At 41.9% G+C, this 20,406-nt stretch overlaps 1 protein-coding gene across 1 annotated transcript in view; it reads left to right on the top strand.

Moving 5' to 3' along the window:
* The window catches only part of ITPK1 (inositol-tetrakisphosphate 1-kinase), a 140,370-nt gene that overhangs the window by 70,114 nt on the left and 49,850 nt on the right, over positions 1–20,406 (top strand). The window contains exon 5 of the mRNA XM_066551939.1: positions 6,910–7,027. Within this exon, the coding sequence (XP_066408036.1) occupies positions 6,910–7,027 (118 nt within the window). The remainder of the gene's footprint in view (positions 1–6,909; positions 7,028–20,406) is intronic.

The following is a 20,406-nucleotide window of genomic DNA, read 5'->3' as shown; positions in this document are numbered from 1 at the left end:
TATTCCATAGGAAAAAGAAATTGTAAGAATACTTTAGTATAAAGTGTGTGGTATAGGGTTGTTGTTTTGGGCTTTTAAAATCAATGAGTGACCTAGAAAGTGAAAAATGTCCCCTTGCAAGAAAGCTGTTTGTATGAGTGAGGTGTTATATAAGCACTGTGGTATTTCTGGCACCTACACACAAGTGGAAATAGTGTGGTTCCTTTATTGTTGATTAAGTTGACTGAAAAAGTTGTGATGATCTTAACCAGACCGAACAGTGCAAAATTCATTATGCTTTTTTTCCTGCTATTGAATATAAATATGACAGCAAGATGATACCTGGCAGCAGTCTTACTGTTGGCTCCATAAAGCAGTCTTCCAGGAAGCAGAGAGCAAGGGATCCTTGACCACAGGAGGCGGAATGATCTGCCAGACTACATTTATGACCTTTTCAAGAATAACTTTTTTTCAGATCTATGTTATAGAGGCCTTGACCATCTAATCTGCAAAGAGCTAAAGAGGAAACTGGCTTCATGTTTACATGACTCTGTGTCCCTGCTCTCTGGAGTCTGTGATGAGCCCTTGTAGGGTCTGGCAGAGAGTGCTAATAGAGCAGGAAGCCTCTTGGCATGCCATTTTCTGACTGTTTTCAATTGCCCTGGAAAAAAAAAATGACAGGAGAATGAAAATGGTATGGAGGAGTTGCCTGTTGACAGTGGCATTTTTAGCTCCAGAAGACCTTTAGGGCTGCGCTTTCTGAGGTCTTTGTGCTCGTTGGATGTGGAATGGAGTGCAGTTTCTCAGGAGAATATTGATGGGTGCAGCTGTTCTCCACTGAAAATCAGTGATGAGTGCCTGGTGATCTCATCCAAAGCCAAAACAAAGACTGCATGCAGCACCTAGTGTAGTGCACGAGATGAAAAGTGGAGAAATACTGTTATTTGCTTTTTAGGACACTTAAATCCTTATTTGGGGGGATGATGATTATTTGTAGAGATGATGGTCAGTCTCCCTTCCTACCCACTGTAACACAGGGCTGGACTGATTGAACACAGGTAATTAGTTAACTGTGAAAATTGGTTAAAGTCCTCAGTGGTTCCTTCTTGACCAGAGGTACATGAAGGGAAATCAGGTGAAGAGGCAGAGTCCCCAGGGTGCCTTTCACTTAATGATGCTACAGTTCTGCCTTCTTGGTAAGGAAGAAAACCAACTACCCCCATTCCTGCCTTCTAGACAAAGTATATGGCGTTGAAAATGGAGTATGTTTTGGCTCCTGTAAGACATTGGGGAATCTTTGTTAGGCTTTCATTAGAGCAAAATGCTCTCTGAGCAGCTCCCTGTCATAGCTGTACAGGGGCTTGAGTGACTTCATTCATTGCAGCTTCATATTGCATTCAAAAGGATGGCTCCAGTGATGGAAAATCAATAGGGTTATTAATTTGTCTTTCAAAGCTTTTTCTGAGCAGGTTCTCTTTGCATTAGCCTGCTTAAAAAGACAGATCAGACACAGTTTTTATGCCTAGTCTTTTGCTATCATGTTGATGAAAATTTAAAACGTTTCCTCCCCTGCTGACCTTCAACTCTTGACTCTCCTGCTCTGCAGTTGCCCAGGACGGACTCTTCTAATCTTGATTAAGAGGCTTTCTTAGAAGGGTTTGGGACTAAGAGGAGGGAAAATGAGGGAGATATTTTGGAAGGGAAGGGTGGGGGGGGGGAGACTTCTCAGCTGAGAAGAGGCAAGCAAAAAACCAAAGGAAACTATTACATCTTGGTAATTCTTTCCTAATTGGAGAGACAGGTTAATACAAAATTGAAATGGTCTATTTACACCTGATTTCACAGTCCAATACCTGTGTTTTATACATTTGAAAAATAATGATGTCTTAAATTATTGGAAGAGCCTCGTAAACAGCAAAATTAACTAAAAATTGGTCCTTCAAGTGCTAGGGGTTAGGATAGCTTCCTGGGGGTAGGATTTGCAAGATGAAGGAGCAAAGGATTTCTGAAGGCTACACAGGGCAGCTGAATACTCAGAAAGTTTCTTTGAGATATACAGAGAATAGAGATGTAACAGAGAAGATCAGTTCCCCCTTCCCCTTGCCACACCCCTCATTCCTCCTAACCACTGCAGAAATCTCTTTTAGATTTAGAGACAAACAGCTTTGAGATGAGCATTTATTGAAGACCCAATACACCTTCACCTTTCCTTTTGGAAGGAGATGTCCTTGAAAAGAGACTATCACAGCCTAAGACAACAAAAAGGAGCTTTTAAATCTAAATCTGATGCAAATGCTTTAGACAAGCTTGTGTTTACATCTCTTTCTCCCTTGGAAAATGTTGACATGTTTTTACAAGCAGTCATTGTCATGTTTCTGTATGTGGGAAAACACAAATCCAAATGGCATTACTGTTGTTTCTTTTGCTTACTTGTTTTCTTTTGGAATATTTTTAATGGAACTTTGTTTAATATTAAACAAAACATTATATAAGTTTTATTACTTACTAATAAAAGCAAGTCAATGAATCAGCGAGTCCCTTATCATCTAATGACCTATTATTTGCAGTAGATACTGTATCAACTTTCTGTTAAAATACTTTAAAAAATCATTAGCTACCTTTTTTGGGTAAAATGACAAGCAGCTCTATTCTCATCTATACACAGGCTTCTCAAGGAAAGTATTTTTTTTTTAATTGCTGGGTTATATGCAGAGGTATTCAATAGGGAACACGAGATATTTGGTCTCTTTCTGATTTCAAGTTTCATTGCTGGCCTAATGCCAGTAATGGGGCTGGTACAAAGCATGACTTAACACCAGGCCTGGAATACAAACAAAGGAGGATCTGCTAAAATTCCTTGTTTGTTCTTGTTTGCTTTTATTATGTCAAAGATTAGAAAGAGGAAAATATAGATGTTGTCTGGGTCAAGCTGAACTGCAGCCCAAGGACAGATCCCTTTCAATCTATTGTTGGAAAGCCTAAATATCTTCCACATTGTTGCCTGGGTGGTTGGAATCTGCTGTTGGATATCAGTCTTCAGTAAATCCACCAGAGTAGAGAGCAGAGTTGTTTTGCAGGAAGAATGAGAGAAGACTTGAAGGTTCAAAGTTGAAAGGTTGTGCTGTACTGAAGAGAGTGCTGCTATACTCTCTTGGCTTCAGTGTTTCTCTTTTCCTTCTTCAACTGCTTGATTTTCAAGTTCATGTCTATAGTAGCTCATCTGCTTTTGAAATAATTAGGCAGAAACCCGACATGTTTATGCAGATCTGTATTTCTGGTAGTGGAGCCACTCTGTGCTGTGGGAAGAGTGCTGTTACTTAGGTTACATCAAGAGTTCTCCAGTCTCTCAAGTGATCTTCACTGGTCACTTAGTGGTGCTACAGTTCTGCCTTCTTGGTAAGAAAGAAAACCAAACTACCCCAGTTCCTGCCTTCTAGACAAAGTATATGGCTTTGAAAACTGAGTGTGTTTGTAGTACATGATGTGTGCAGCAGTTTCTAGTAAAGAATCAAAGTTTATTAAAGGTTTCACATCAGCTACCATAATTGTTCCTGTGAAACTAACAAAATTGACTTTTTCTTATTGTAATTTCCTGTTGTAGACAATTGGTGTAAGGTTCAGATCTTTTAATTACTTATTTAAAGTAGTTTTCTGTGCATGGGTATTGAAACTTTCTTTTGCTTCTGTTGATGATGTACTGGTGAGAGGTGTGGGAGACTGGGAAAGTGCTGGCAGCCTGAAGGCCCAAGGGGAAGCTGGAAGCCCCTGCACAGCTTCAGCAGTTAATCTCTAGCTGTGTTCAAACAGAAAGGATACATACAAATACACTGACCTTGTTCTGCATTGAGAGTCTCTTTGAAAAGAGGCTGTTTCTGGATTCAGTTAAAAGGAGAGATGTGTGGCTCATCCCCAGATGAGCTCTAGGAGACGCTTTAAGTTCGAGGTCTTTCCTTAGATGACACAGATCTTCACTGCTCTGACTTTTGCTGTTCTGTGCTTTCTGGCTGTCCAAGTTCCTAGGCCTGGAAATAGAGAAGAGTTGGAGAATAGTACCTGGCATAGATTTAATGCTGAGAAATTTCCTTGTTTTGTAAAGAAAGCTGATCTGCTCAAAGCTCAAAAACCTTTGTTGTGTGTTTGAAGGGGCTGTTGCCTTGTATTTGTGCAGTTCTTCTTGACATTAGAGTAATTTGTTAAAGTTCTCCAGACTCTAAATGGCTTTTGGAAAACAGCTCCCACCTCCCTCATCTTCATCAGTTATTTCTTGTTTGCCTTACAGAGCTTTTTGGAGGCTCCTTAAGGCAACAGGATGAGAAATAAGTCACTGGAAAGTCAACTTAAATGCTCATTTCTCTTGACATGTTGACTGGTGTAGAATGGCCTTGAGCTTGTTCCTTATTCCTGGTAAACTTTGTTATGCTGTGGCAAGCTTAGTGCTTTAAATACAGTTTAGATCTTTAAATACGGTTTAGGGCTATTACCATTAGAAATAAAGCACTGTGAAGTTCCCTTACTGAAAGCATAAAAAAGCCAGGCTCCCTCTGGAAATACTTAGAGTAACATGAGCCAAATTAATAAGTAGAATACATGAGTCCTGGGGAAGCAAGGATAGTTCTCAATGCTGAGGTGAGCATCAGGAAGGTACACAAGGAGCTGAGAGATGGAAAAATCATTCCTTCCTGGGAGGACAGTGAAGGTAATGGAGTCCACAGGCAGGAGGAATGTATGTGTGAGGGGAAGGATCAGTGTATGCACAGTAGGGGCTGGGCCAGGATGGAAGTCCAGGGAGCTTGAAGTCAAGGTAGAACCAGATACTGGTCGAGGCAGACGAGTGGTCACCACAGTGTAAAAGGAAGAACTTGAAGATACATCAAGAGGTTTGCTGTCAGAGCTCTGCTGAGGTCACCTTTCAGAGCTGTGACATGTTCAGTCACATGTTCAGCTGTGACATGTGCTTGCCTCCTGCCCCATAAGGGTATGGGATCTCTGTAAGGAGCTCATCCTCTCAGTGTGCTGGGAAAGACAAACAGTGTGGTAACTCCCTGTCTTTTAAACGGAGGCACAGAGGGACTAAAATCTGTCTTGTTACACTCTGGAGATGTTGAGATACTCAAGTACAGTTTCACTATCAGCAAGTTCAAGCTAATGCCCTAATCACTGGATCATGCTAGCTCCACAGGGTGTTTTAGCTGCTGCATAAAAGGGCACGTATGCATAGACATGTGTGGGTGTTTAAGAGGCATTAGGTAATAAGATACTCTAGCTCTGAAAAGAATAAAACATCTCATCTGTATTTGAAAGCTGATTGCTCTGCTTTAGACTCTGGAAGTACTAGGGGCAGAAGACTCAGGAAAACTGTATGTTCTGGGGTTTAGTGGCTGTAAATGAACCCAGCTTCTGCTCCACTGAGCTGATGAGGCTTTTTATCCAGGCTGTACTGCAAGGGTGAGACAGCAGCTGGGTCTGAGAGTCTTGATGACCAGCTGTGTGAAAGGCTGTCCCTTACTTTTCCCATGAGGCAGCAAGGTTGAACATATCTTTGGGGAGTTCATTCTCTGTGTTCTGCAGGGATTACTAAGTATGTCAGACACAAGTATTGCCACTGAGGGGTGCCTTGTGCCCTGTGAAGGAAAGCTGCTTGTGTCTTGTGGGTGGTGCAGTAGGTTCATTAGACCCCAGTGCTGGATCCTCTTAGCCTCAAATGAATAATCTCCTTTCAGCAGCCATCAGTTCAAACTATGCAGTCACCAGGAAGCAACAGGTTCCCAGTGCTGGGGTGGAGAAGTCTGCATCCCCAGGTAGCATCTGGAACAAAATCACTTTCTGGGAATAGATTATGCCATTCTTTTCTCTCCAGCAAAGTGCATCTCCTGAGGCCATCTCATCATAATCTGAAGTAACTCTTGTAGTATGTTTTCTTCTTGGAAAAATCAATTTAAATGAAGTAGAACTTCATGGAAGTCTATGAATTGTTGGAGCTTTTGCATGAATGGATTTAAAGAAGTGGAAACATTAGGATGGCTTTGGGAAGTTGGGTGAAACAAAGAGAGATGCTAACTTTGGATATATTTATCTGATTTTGAGTAGAGTAAGATAGATGTGTTTCCCACTGACTTTATTGAGCCAGATTGGGGCAATGGTGAAGGAATTCAGCTTCTAAGAAACAGAAGGAAGTTTTGTTGGGTTTGCAAGGCTGATACCTGGCAGCTGTGTCTGTGTTCCTGGCCAAGATGCAGTAGTGCAGTCATGACCTCAGTGAACAGGGAATTGAGTTCCCAAGATGAAGATCCATGAGGTCATTAATATTACTTTGTTCTTGTAGTCAGAAAAGGAGAGTATGAGCATAGAGAAGTAGCAAGCAATGAAGATACAGTGAAGCAGCAATCTCTTCAGCTCTGCCAAAAAAAATTTCAGGCCTTATCATTCAGCCCTTAATACTGTCTTCAGCCCAGCTAGAAGACAGCAATAAAAACAACATAAAAGAACACAGATGTATTTCTGAGCCTAGTTCAGATAGTTGTGATGTTCACATGCAGTAATTGAATGCAAGGCTGACCCCAGGATAGCTGTGTGCCATCTTTCTTCTCCTAATGGCTTTTCTCAGTCCTGCTCTCAGTTCTTACTATGGCACTTTGCCACTGGCTCCCTTGTGAGCTAATGTGGTTGCAGCAGAGGTTTTGTTCCTGATAGAGTCTAGAGGAGGAATTTGCCATCTAAACCAGTTAGCTGTCATGTTTGTGTTTGTTTCAAGTGTCAGTGTTTTCACTGTCTGGGGACTTTCTGTGTTGCCAAAGTCCATTTGGCTCCCCTTGAAGAGAAGCTGGACTTTTAACATTATATATTCTCTTCCCCATTATTTTCTCTTCTCATTATTTTTCTACGCTCTTCAGCCAACCTAATGCCATTTTTCCCCTTTATATTGTTTTGCAGGAGTACATTGATGCTCATCCAGAGACCATTATCTTAGACCCTCTCCCGGCTATCCGTACACTCCTGGATCGATCCAAGTCGTACGAGCTCATCCGGCGAATAGAGGCATACATGCAAGGTAGGCCAATATCTGTGCTCCTGGAGGCTCTTATTGTGACTAGAGAAGAAAGCAGCTTCCTTCTGGAGGCTGGATGGGGAGTTTGAAGTAGTGGTTTTGTGCCCTTTGCATTGTCTCTCCATGGGAGCACAAACACTGAAGCATTCCTGTGTCACAGGATTGCCCTCTGGAATCCTGTGCTCTTCTTTTTCCATATACACAAAGGAGGTTTGTAACTGATTAAAAATACGATGTGGGTTTAATGGGGATCATATTTACCACAGTGAGCACTCTCAGAAATCTTCTGGAAAACATTGTCTTCTTCTTGTGTGCTGGTAAATTGAAATGACTGTACAAACTCAGCAGCTTGTAGTAAGATTCCTGAGGCCTTAAACTGAGGGAGAAAGAAAAATTGGTTTTGGAAAGCATCAAAAGAAATTAAAGTGTAAGTAGAGCTAAGGTCTTTGAGAAGTACTGGAAGCCTATTGCACAAGCTAATTGTTGGAGGAACATAAATGCATGTCTGGTGCTGGCTTGTTACCTGACATAAACTATTGCCCTTAACTGGTATCATTTGAGTTGTATTCCATGTTAGGAGTCATGCCTTTTGAACCCGAATAGTTCTGTTACCTTCTCATTTTAACCATTGCAACTGTTGGGTTAAGTTAGTCTTTCATTCCCATCTTACTTCTGCTGCTGTCATGTTCTTGAAACATTTATTGGCTTTTGAATTTAAATCTAGAATAGCTCTGAAGTAGCTCTTTCATATGTTAGATGATTGTAATCGGGGAAATTGCATTTCTGAACTATTTTCTAACGGAATGTTACTGAAAATGCCATTGAGATTGTGTTATCACTGTCTTGATGGGCAGGTAAGAAGCTCAGCAATTTGTATTTTTATAGTTGTGGATTTATGGACATATTATTTGCATATAACCTGCCTGGCCACACTGGCACCATTCTTATGTAGAAATAAGATTAATAATTCACAGCGCTCCCTCTTGTCTTTTGGAATCTCTTAGAGAGAAAATCCTCAATTTGTTCAGAATGATTTTGTTTTGGAGTGGCTATTGCTGTTTGTGAGTGGGAGAAAGGTGCTGAGGGAAACCTGTGCATTGAGGGAGTGACTGGGATTTTGTTCTAACAGCAGAGAGATTCAGTAGAGTTTGGTTTTTTCTTCTTTTCCTTAAATTGCTATCAGTACTATTGTTATCCCTGTGAGAACAATGTTTGGGAGGACATCCAGTTTTTGCAAGTAGTTTGTCTTCCGCATATTTCAGCCTGCTTTGGTCAAACTGATGAGAAAAATAAGTAAGTCCTTAAGGAGGAAAAAGAAAAAGGAAATTTGATTTCAGGTAAAACTGACAATTCAAAAAGAAGCTGTTAACAAAGTTGTCGAATGAAGTGAGGAATGGCCTAAGCTATTGTCACGGGCTGCTGCAATGTTTGGTAACCATTATTTCCCCTGGCCCTCTGTCCCCCTCCCCCCAGCACTTTCCTCCCCAGTCTTATTTCTGTCTCATAATCAGAAATATCATGACCAAGACCTTGAACCAACTCAGTATTTAGCAAGGGAAATCTCAGGAGAGATGAATAATTGTCTAACTTCTTGTTCTGGCCTAAGTAGATCAGCCTCTGTATTCCTGCACATGATGATCTGCAGTAAGAGAAAAGTTACACCACTCTAGGTAGTGCTATGGGTTTTTCTCTCCTTCCTTGTTTTCACCTGCTAAGTTATGTTTTCTCTGTTGCAGCTACCATCTCATGTCCCAAGGCCATGAGCACTTAGAAAACCCAAACAAGAAGCAATACATCTGTTAATAGCATGAACTCTTAGGAGCCACATCTTTATTGTTCTGGAATTTCATTATGGAAGTAACTACTAAGAAAATAATATCCTAGTCTTTAGCTGTAACTAGAGAGCCTTTTTTATCAGAGGATACAAAATTAATGTGATGGGTTAAGTTCAGTGCAAGGGATTGTCTCTTCTGAAGGAGTGCTGTAAACTCGGGAGGGTTGAGTTTATATGTAAGGAGAAGCCTTCTGCTATTCAAAGTCTTTCAAAAGAAAATTCAGTTTTTATTTACAGATCAGTTTTGGATTTCAGTGATTATTGCCTCTATTTCAATCATGTTTTTAAGTAACTATAAATGAAGTATAGTCTTTATTTATGATCCTCAGTTTGCACTTTATTTTAACCCTGTAGACCTTACGACAACTGTATAACTAAAGATTTGCACCAGTTAGGTTGAAGAGAGGGTGACCATGTGCTCTGCTGAGGTGACTGCATTCTGCAGCAGTAGGGGCCCCATAGTCTATAAACAGTTTGATTTTAACTCCAATTATTTTTCAGATGTCCAAGTCACTGTCCTTTTGCCAGAGAATTCTCCATGCTGCCTGAAAAAGGGAATCCCTATTTGAAGTGTCTAGACTGGGCGTGTGGACATTGTGAGGCTTTCTGAAAGTCCTGTATCCTGTTCTTCGTGGAGTCGAGTGCCTGAGTGATAAGTACTTTGATCCAGCCTCCTGAGAAGGGTTGCTGAGACACTTTGTGGCTGAGGCACTCCTTGTCTCTGCTACCAGTCTGTGGCTGCTGAAGAAGCTGAGGTGGAGGAGAGCTGAGCCAGAGTTGTACCAGTGGTCTGAGGGAAAGCCTGGGGTTGAACCAGGGCTTTCCATGTCCTAGTCTGATACAGGAACCACTCACTCCTTGTGGAAATTGAAGGTTCACAGACTTGCCCAATCACTGAAGTTGGAAAAGGCCTCTTGAGAATATACAGTCCAAGTCCCTGTTCCAAGCAGGATCTCTACAGCAGGTTTCTCAGGTCCATGTCCAGTTGGGTTTTTGTGTTTCTCCACAGATGGAGACTGCATAACCTCTCTAGCAACCCGCTCCAGGATGCACCTTGAACCTAGTGTGCTAGCATGCTCCTAGCAGTGCTGAGGTGATTTGTAGGGACTGTTTCTTTATTCAATATAGACAGGGATATCTCCCTTGGAAGGAAGTAGGACTCTCTTCTGGGAAAAAAAAATAGCCTTAAGAGATATTTTAACATTGATTTTAATAGATTCTGTTTTGGAATCAATAGTCTGGCTGGAGCTGTGACTTCCTCTTTTTCCTGGTCCTCTGGTATTTTGAGTGCAAGCTCTAAAAGAGCTAATTATTCTGCAACCTGAAAAAATAAAGGTTGCATTCCAGCTAGTGTCCTGTATAGCTGTCAGGTGTATGTTGAAATGAATCACTGAATAGATTTTTTTGGTGTCACAGTTGTTCTCTCAGCAGTTGTATTGCTTACCTATCTCTGAAGAATTGCTTCTTACATAAAAGTGCTCTTGATCAGTTTCAGTGATGTTTGGTGAAAGATTAGGTACATTATTTAGAAGAACTTCATTTTTAACAGGGTATTGTATGGTTAGAACTGTGTCGGCCTTTTTAAAGCTCTAACCTAATGAAAATAGGTAAATTTTCTGATGTGTGTTGAAAAGTTGTGATCCTTCAGGTTTGAAATCCAAAATCTGACACTTAAAATAATGCTTAAGATGGTAATGGATGATCACTGTGACTGGGCACTAACTAAGCTTTTCATATTACATTTTTTGTTTAAAGATTGAAAGCTTTTGAATTTCCCTACGTATCTTACAAGTAATAATCCAAATTGAAGGAACTTAAATGAAAAGTGAAGTAAACATGCTACTCACTCAGTGTGCTATCTAGTTAGTGTTCCCATCTGCTCAGCTTCCTTTTCTGTCTCAAGTGACTTACTGGTTTCTCTGATAACCTTTGAACTTGCAGACCCTGAAGTTCATTTCTTTAACCACTTGCTCCTGGCTTTTTCTTCCATTGTTTTAAAATTTTGTTGTTTTTCAATTTAGCTAGAAGTCTAAAATTTGTACATACAGTAGTATTTGTGGAGCTCTCCTAGAAAAGTGACCTCTTGCATAAGCTGAGCTGCAACTCTGTAGTTTCTCTCTTCCTAGACAGTTGTATTTGAAGCATGCAAGCTATTTCCTCAGGACACTAAACAGTATACACCCCTTTAGCCTCAATATTTTCATCCTGGCATGTAATAAAAATTATTTATGTTTGATTGTTTACTATTATATGAGATGCAGTTGCTGCTGTATGTGCTTCTTTCTCATTTGGGGAGATATTACAGAACAGATCACAGCATCCTTCTCTATTCCCTAGATTTATTTTTATCAGATTCTGTCTGTCTTAGAAATACTTCTCTCACAGCTGCAGGTATCTTCTGTTATTAGGAGGCTAGCTTAGTATGATGAAGTGAGTAAGGCATTTGATTTAGGGCTTGGGGTTTTCTGCTTGGTGCTGGTTCTGCCTTGCTGATTTTGGACATGGAGTGTCACCCCTGTGCATCCTGGCACTCATCTGCCTGCCAAGATGCCTCATTGTTGTGGGCAGAAACTCTTCTCCAGGTATACAAACATCACTCCCATACAGCAAGTCTCTGTGCCAAGAAAGCTGTGGAAGTATTGTTCTAACAGAAAGTGTGAACCTGTTGTTGAGTAGAAAACTGCATCTACAATATCTACAATTCAACACCAAAGCAGATAGTCAGGGCTGGGGGTTTTGGACATTATGGAGCATGTACATTGTTGGAGCAGTGCATACTTAGAGCTTCTCAAAATCAGGCCACCCAGTTAAAAGTGCATGAAAATAGCTGTATATACATAGCTTTAGGCACTCACCTTTTGAAACTGTAGCCTCTTTTTGCTGTGGCCTATTTTCAGAGCTGTTTTGGTCAGAGGGGAGAGAAGAATAGTCACACAGGTTAACTTCTGACACCTTTTTGTTTGAAACTCCTATTAAATGAAGCCAGATTTTTCTTTTCACTTTAATGCCTCTTAATCACCCACCTGGCACTCACTTCCTTATGTAGGGACATATCAATAAGGTGTCTTTAGTTAGAGGGCAGATGCCAGCTACTGTAAATAACCACACCAATTTTTGGGTGCAGAACCCTGCCTTGTTGATTGTATGCTCTCTTTCCACCAAGAACACATGCAGGTCTTATTACCTCACTTGAAATGTGTGGTCTGTGTTCACTCACTGGATTTTAATTTCTGTCTGAAAACTAGTATACCTGTGTGGAATGAAGGAGTTGGAATGGAATTGATATTCTCTGTAACTGTAAGCAGTTTGTCCAAAGTGCCTCAGCTCCCAGCAGTGTTCCATGTGGCACTATCTGTATCCAGCTGCCAGCACTTGGTAGGTCTCAGTCCTGCTCTGTGAAACTGGAAGCACACTGGGACATTTGCCCCGTGCAAGTGTCACCTGCCATCTTTCTCATAAAAGCTCATTCATTCATCTAGGAGGAGGATAACAAAGAGACATCAGCATGTTGGTGTTATGATAACAAGCCCTGGCTTTGAAATTGAAACTAGACAGCTGCTTCCAAAGGATTAATCCTGTCCTGAGAGAGGCGGCAGGAAAAGAAAGTGGAAAGGCCCCCCAGAAAAAGCCTGGAATCTTCTGTCTTGTACCATGTCTTGCTCTTGTTAAAGCAGTTTACAAAAGGATTTTCCAGAGTAAGACTGTTGAAAGTTAGCAATTTCATTATCAGAAAATATGAACAGGGTCTCCATTCCCTTCCTGTCTCTCCTCTCCCCCATCAGATTTTCATTATTTTGAGCTGAGATCTCTGTCCCAGCATAGGTAGGAGGGAGCTGGGGGCATCTGTGGCTATGATGGGCACAGTCCCTGTAGTCCCAGCCAGGAGTGGCAGCCAGCCAGCCTGCTGCCACTGGCCTCCTGAGATCCATCAGCTTGGGGCTGTGCAGGGGACTCTGCAGGCCAACAGGCACAAAGCCCAGAGAATAATACAGAAAACATTTTATTGTTTTGTCTCACAGTGTGCTACTCAGAGCTCCTTGAACCAACAAACAATCTTCATCTTGGATCCTAGTAGTCGTAATGGCCACTGAGCTTTCAAAATAGGCCTGCCTGTAAAGTTCAGATGTTATTCTTGGGGCACTCTTTATCTCTCATGTGCTTTTTTGACCAGATATGAGGAATCTGCACCCCACTTTCACTCTCTTTTGCTTATCTGAATCTGAAAAGAAACAAGGCTGGACCTTTTATCCATTTATTACATACCAGTATTGGAAACTTTTGTTTTACATCTACATGCATAATTTCAAAGCATTTTTCTACTTGATAAAGCTGAAAAAGTGAAAAGGTTTATGTCTATTTAAGTGAGAACTTCTATGAATTTTGTGCTAAGTGCCTGGGTGGATCTGAACGTCGACTGAATCTGCATTTTATGGGGTGAAAAAATAAGCCATGACTTCACTCTGTGGTCATAGGGCATTCCTAAGACATCTCCAGTTCGGATTTTATGAACAGAACATTGATTAATTCTTGAGGATTATTGTCTCTCTAGAATTAGGATAAGAGGAGCAGGGATTCTTCTTGTCATGATGAAGTCTTCACTGAATAAACTAGATGTTTTAAATTCCAGCATGGTTGTGTTTCAAGTTATTCTGATCCTCTTGAGCAGAAATTTCCTTGGCTGACATCCAAATTTCCCAAGTATCTGGGTGCTAGAAAAAGTAATGAAGGAGCATTGAAAGATAAATTGCTCAAGGTATAGATGTAAAACTTAACTGGGAATACTTTTTTGCAGTAAGTGGCTTTTCACAGTGTTTCTACACATATTGTCACAAGATCAAAGGTCAATAAATAAGTCTTGTAAAATAGGACCTTTCATCCGAGTTGGAAACCAGGGTTTGGCTCATAGAATATTACTCCAGTTCTGGTGTAATGTGTTTATATCACTTTTGCTGCTGAAGAAGCAGTTTTTTCTGGTGTGGACAAGAAAATTAGCATCCCTTACAGTTTCTCAGATAAGTATCTAGCCAACATGTGGTAAGCCTGGTGAGATTAGAATCTCTCCTCATGCAGAGTCCAGCAGGACCTTAAGGCTTTATCAAGGTTGCATGGAATCAGCTGATGGTAACACTGCCTGAGAGGATGCTTTCCTTTACCACTAGGGCCACTAACATCCCATCTAAAATTAGCTCCCATTTCACTTATCTGCTGGCTTTATGCAACTGTTCCTGCTGAGTGTATCAGTAAAGAAAATCATGAAAGCTTGAGTGCATTTATGTTCCTGATGTCAGTAATTGGGTCTGTCTCGTGAATTTTCCAAATGGCTTTCAGGAATTAGAGTGGATGGGGCTGAAAGTGTAAAGGTTGATGAGAGGGACTTGAAATGGTATGAATTTCTTGAATAGTTTATGATAAGTGGAACTAAACCTCTATAGTCAGTTGCTTGATAGTCTTCCTACACAAGGTCATGTACTTGTCATTGTCATTTGATACACTACACTGCTAACATCTTGCTTTTCTCTCTGTTTGGGATACCCTGTTTATAGTAGTGCTTGGAAAGTGCTGATATTTTGTTTTTCTGATGTATAAATGCTGCATATGGGGTGGAAATAGTGATCCCAATGCATTCATCGGCTGATATGGCTGTATGGAGACAGTTGGTACCTCTGGAGTGTCAGTAATTATGGTTCAGGAAACAAACCTGAACACCTTTCCTTACATACACCTTTATGTGTAAAGGAAACAAAATTGATTCAGCAGGAGACAGCTTTGCCACATGAAAACAAAAAGATGCTGTGCTGAGAACAAAAAGCAGTACTGTCACAGCCATGTGTGGCATCCCTTCATATCCTGTTGGTGGGCAAGGTGTATGTGGAGCATGTTTCAGAACTCCTGCCATTTGTAGGGAAATATGCTATCTGTTTAGTTCTCTACACTGAGAGTGAACCACTGCTTGTTAAATTGGGTTAAAATCACAGAATCACACAGAATCACCTTCAGAATCATCGAGGCCAATCCATGCCCTAACACCTCAACTAAACCATGGCATGGAGTGCTACATCCAGTTGTTTTTTTTTTAAAGGCATCCAGGGATAGTGACTCCACCACCTCCCTTGGCAGACCACTCCAGTACTTTATCACTCTTTCCATAAAAATCTAATATCCAACCTGTATTTCCCTTGCCACAGCTTAAGAGTCTGTCCTCTTGTTATGTCAGTTGCTGCCTGAAGAAAGAGACCAACCCCCACCTGACTACAACCACCTTTCTGGGAGTTGTAGAGAGCAATAAGGTCCCCTCTGTCTCCTTCTCTCCAGGCTAAACACCCCCAGGTCCCTCAGTCATTCCTCACAGGGTTTGTGTTCCAAGCCCCTCACCAGCCTCCTTGCCTCCTCTGGATGCGCTCGAGCATCTCAACCCTTCCCTCATCCTTCCCAAAATGAGGGGCCAGAACTGGACACAGCACTCGAGGTGTGGCCTCACCAGTGCTGAGTACAGGGGAAGAATGATCTCCCTGCTCCTGCTGGCCACACAATTCCTGATATAGCCCAGGATGCCCTTGGCCTTCTTGGCCACCAGTGCACACTGCTGGCTCATGTTCAGCCAGCTGTCGACCAGCACCCCCAGGTCCCTTTGTGCCTGGGCACTGTCCAGCCACTCTGTCCCCAGTCTATAATGTTGCTGGGGGTTATTGTGGCCAAAATGCAGGACTCAGCACTTGGACTTATTAAACATCAGTTTACTGGACTCTGCCCATCCATCCAACTGTTCTAGGTCTCTCTGCAGAGCCCTCCTACCCTCCAACAGATGGACACATGCTCCCAGCTTAGTGTCATCTGCAAATTTACTAATGAAAGACTCAATCCCCTCATCCATGTCGTCAATAAAGATATTGAACAGAACAGCCCCAGCACAGACCTCTGAGGGACACCACTGGTGACTGGCCCCAGCTGGATGCAGCACCCTCACCACCACCCTCTGGGCCCGGCCATCCAGCCAGTTCCTAACCCAGCACAGAGTGCTCCTGTCCCAGCCGTGGGCTGCAGCTTTTCCAGGAGTGTACTGTGGGAGACAGGGTCAAAGGCATTGCTGGAGTCCAAATAGACACATCCACAGCCTTTCCTGCATCCACCAGGATGGTCACCTGGTCAGGAAAGGAGACCAGGTTGGTCAAACACGACCTACCCCTCCTCAAGCCCTGCTGGCTGGGTCTGATACCCTGGCCATCCTCTAAGTGCTGTGTGATGATGCTCAGTATAAACTGCTCCACAACCATACCAGGTACTGAGGTCAGGCTAACTGATAGTTTGAATCGTAGAAATTGTGTATCCCTCAAATAGCACTGTCCATGTTGCTCTAGTTGCCTCCAGGCCTTCTGATTAGAGTTCTTGGAAACTGTCAGCTAGAAATTGGATATCTGAACACAAGTAAGCACATTGAGATAACTTTTGAAAAAAAAAAAGTCACTCCTTAGAGGGTCGGTCTTAAGTAAACTGAAGCATCAGAAAGTGCTTGACAAAGACCAAAGGCATGGAGGAGATAAATTCCTTTCAATCTGGCAGACCAAGCATCCCATACAAGTGGCATTTCAGGACTTTTATTATTAATGCTGGAAAAGGTGGATGAACACAGTATACCAAATTTTTTAGATAAGTCCAAATTGTTTAGTTTTTTTTCCAGACAAAGGGAGACAGCAATATCAGACAGGCTTACCAAAAGACAGTGAAGAGTCAGCATAATGTTAGATCCACTTTATAGTAGTCTTTTGGGCCTATAAAAAAATAATATGGACATGCATTGTTAACTTCTGCATTGACTCACTGCTCAGGAAAGATCTCAGCGTTACACTGGGAAGCTCACTGGAAACTTCTGCCCCCTCAGCCTCAGTAGTCAAAAGAGAATGTGCCAACAGAATCAAACAAAAAGATGGTGGTGGCCAAAAATAGCATTGAAGACACTGAACATACAGTTGTGTAAATAAAAAACTTTATTTTTCCCAAAGACTGTTTTCAGTTCTGCTTTCCTGAATTTAAAAATATGTATTAGAAGTGAAAGGAATCCTTGAAAAAAGGGACATGGTCAATGCCAAGAGACAGCCACAAGTGAAGAGTAAAATCAGTCTCAGGCTAGCAAAGGTGGAACAAAACCTGAGCAAACAAAACATGAATAAATGGAGAAATGTTCCACTTTTTCTCTACCCTGTCAGAGTTAGAGTTTCATTGAATAGCTCTGCAGTTGCCATAAAATATCAACTAAGATCATAGTCAGACTGAAAGAGGTAGGACACATTCACAACTAGGTTTGAGAGGTTTACAAACCATTGTGGTTGGTGGTATATAGTACTGACTGCGGGATGTTAAAAAGAAACTCCATGATGATCTATGAACTCCACAAGTTGGGATGTGTTGGGGTACAACATATATTCCCTTTGCTTTGATTTGAAACCCACTGCCAATTTGAAAAGATGGAGATAACATGGTGTCAGCTTAATTGTGTTCTCATTTGGTTTGATAATTCCAGTGTTCATTTCTCATCTCCAGGGAAGCAAGAAGGCCTGAAACTGCAGTGAGGATTTAAAGCACTTTCTCTACTCCATAAGCTTTAAACCTTATGCAAGTAGTAATGCTTTAGTGTTTTTACTGTCCTGTGAATAAAGCCTTGGTATTTAATATAAATCATTATGAATACTCAGCACATTAAATGGGAACTCAGATAGAGACAGATGTGTTCAAACTGTTATTCTTTCAGAAATATGGCTGGATTATGACTCTTTTCTTTGATAGCTCTCTCTTCTACTGTATTAAGAGCCTGTAGAGTGAGACAGGCTGTTCATGAGAGGACAGAACATGAGAGGCATTGTGGAACAGGCCTTGTAACACATGTGAGGGAGGAAATGGTACTGAACACTCTTGAAGAAGCATTTCTGTCAGGTCATACTCTACTAGAAGATCAAGGAGGTCACCCTCCAGATCACTCTGGTGCGTTGTCTGGGACTGGGTGTTACTTAACACTCTGGGACTTTTCAATTTCTAAAGCATTTTGTTTCATTTCCTCTCTTGCTCCCTGGCAAAATCGAGGAAGACTGACCAGTTGCAGTATTTATCTCATATGTAATTATGAAAATGATTGAACAGATAATGTTTCACAGTCTCACCCACCTGCCCACCCTACCAAGCCTATTCCATGATCAGAATAACTGCAGCTTTTTCCTTGCTGCAGTGCAGCTGCCAGCTTCTGTGGTGTCTGCTGGGCCAAGGAGGGAAGGGAGCACTCAGCTGTTACTGAGGGTGTTAACTTTAGTTGTGGCATTGGGTTTCCTACACGAGGGAGTGTTCATATCCCAGGTCTTTCTTAATCAGCTTGAGGATGCTGTGTGGGTGTTTGCTCTGTCTCTGATTGACTGCCAGCAAGCAGCCAGCAGTGAAATCTTTCCTGCAGAGATGCAGAGTGTCAGTCTTGCAGACATGTACCCACCACCCATCTGCTGACAAATGAATATTCTGAATGAGGTCCTTTTTTTGGCAATGACGCTAAACACACTATGGAGGCAATGGAAGATGTTAAGGAAGAGCTTTATCTTTTCTGATCATTTTTTTAATGTTTGAGGGTCCACTGAGATCTTGGTTGTGTGGGACAATTGAGATTCACTGAAGCAATTCCTTCCCTTAAAACTGAGAGTTTATTCTATCATATCACCTTACTTAGGCACTGGTGTGTTGACAAGACACCCATGCAGGTAAAGCAGCAGGACACTGAGTATGAGCCCCATCCTGTGCTAAGTTCAGGTTTAATGTAGTACAGTTAATCTACATGCAGCACTGTGGGCAAGGCCTAGCCTCTGAGATTTAAAGGATCTGTAATCATAGAATAATAGAATCATAGAATGGTTTGGGTTGGCAGGGACCTTAAAAATCATCTCGTTCCAACCCCTCTGCCATGGGGTGGGCAAGAACATGGGGTGCTGCAGGGGCACCTACCACTAGACCAGGTTACTCAAAGCCCTGGCCAACCCAACGCTGAACATTTCCAAGGATAGGGCATCCACCACTTCTCTGTGCAACCTGTTCCAGTGCCTCATCACCCTCACAGTGAAGAATTTCTTCCTAATACTCTAATATCTTATTAATTGTTGAGATTCGGGGTTTTGACAGAAACCCTGCTTATTCTCTTGATCTCTAAAATGCCAGCCAAACCTCCCTGCTCCCTCAGAGGAACCTTTTGAGGATTAGTCAGCACTTGGGAAGCCTATGAATGTGCTGTTTAAACACTGGTAGAAGGAGTAATTATGGATAGGATTTTTGCTAGCAAGGCTGTTACAGTGTTGGGGCAAACTAATGGAGTAGTTATGAATCTCCTGTACTAGAAGCTTTGGGAATAGACTGGATAGATGAACATCTGCCAGTGTTGGTGTTGGGTGCATTTTGTCTTCTCTGAATGCAATGGGGCTGGGGTAGGTAACCCAGTAGCCTTCCCAGACCAGTACTTCCTGATGTTGATGTTCCTTCAGAATGAAAAACATCAACTACTGACAGTTTGAGCCAGAGATCTTAATGAGGTCATGCTGAATGTTAATAGACATCTGTCCTGTGCAGGGCCAGCACAGAGGAAGACTCATAGCACACATGTTTACCTGTTAACATGAGAGTTAAGCAGTCTGTGAAGTCTTGGTCTTCCACTGAGGCAAAGTTTTCATGGGTCTGTGCAGCCAGACCTGGATGTGATAGGCTGTGCTCCCATAGAAAAACCAGCATGTTTCACCTGGACGTAGTCCTGGTACTCTGGCTCTTTGACTTCTAGGCTGAAGTTGGCTTCATTCTGCTTTTTAGGGATGCCAGGAGAGGAGCAGTGGGCTAGCTGCACCTGTTCATGTAGATGTGGTGCAGCAAGAGCAGTATTTCCTCCTCAGTGGAGAAATGTGTGGAATGAGTTTGTCACTTGCTTCACAAGGGTGAGGCAATTGAGCCGTGCATTCCTGAATCAGCAGGCTCCTCTTGCCTTGGGCGCTCTTTGGCAACCACACATTAAATCCAAAGCTATAAATTGTATAATTTGCATAAGATATTAGACAGAGAAGCACAATGGGACAGACGCTAATTGCTGATTTGGGAAGCCTCACAAGCATTTGCTAGAGGATAAACTGCAGTTACCTCAGTGTTGGGCAATTCATGTTGGTTTCTAAAAGGAGAGACGCGTATCACACCAACTCATTTCTTGTACTGTGTAATTTGCTGATTTCATTGTTGCTCTTGGGGACAGTTTTTTAGTTCCTTTTTAAGACAATATTTTTTTAAAACTTGCTATTTTTAACAAGGAAGCAAGTGCAGTTTGGGAAGGATATTCCTACCAAGAAAGTTCAATTGCAAACTCCTGCTTTGCTGCAGCAAAAGGAATTCTACCATAAACTCTTTGGCATTTCATAATCCTATCCTTGGTTGCCATGCAGGGGCACCAGATTGCAAATTAGAGGGTTTTGGTTGATTTTTGCTGCCTTTGCAACCCAGAGTTTGGTATGCTTTTTGGGGGTAAAATTTATGCAGGCATTTTATTGTGGTT

Source organism: Molothrus aeneus, chromosome 6 (assembly GCF_037042795.1).
Source record: "Molothrus aeneus isolate 106 chromosome 6, BPBGC_Maene_1.0, whole genome shotgun sequence".
Lineage (NCBI taxonomy): Eukaryota > Metazoa > Chordata > Aves > Passeriformes > Icteridae > Molothrus > Molothrus aeneus.
Note: the sequence above shows the minus strand (reverse complement) of the source record. Positions and strands in the feature narration are given on the sequence as shown.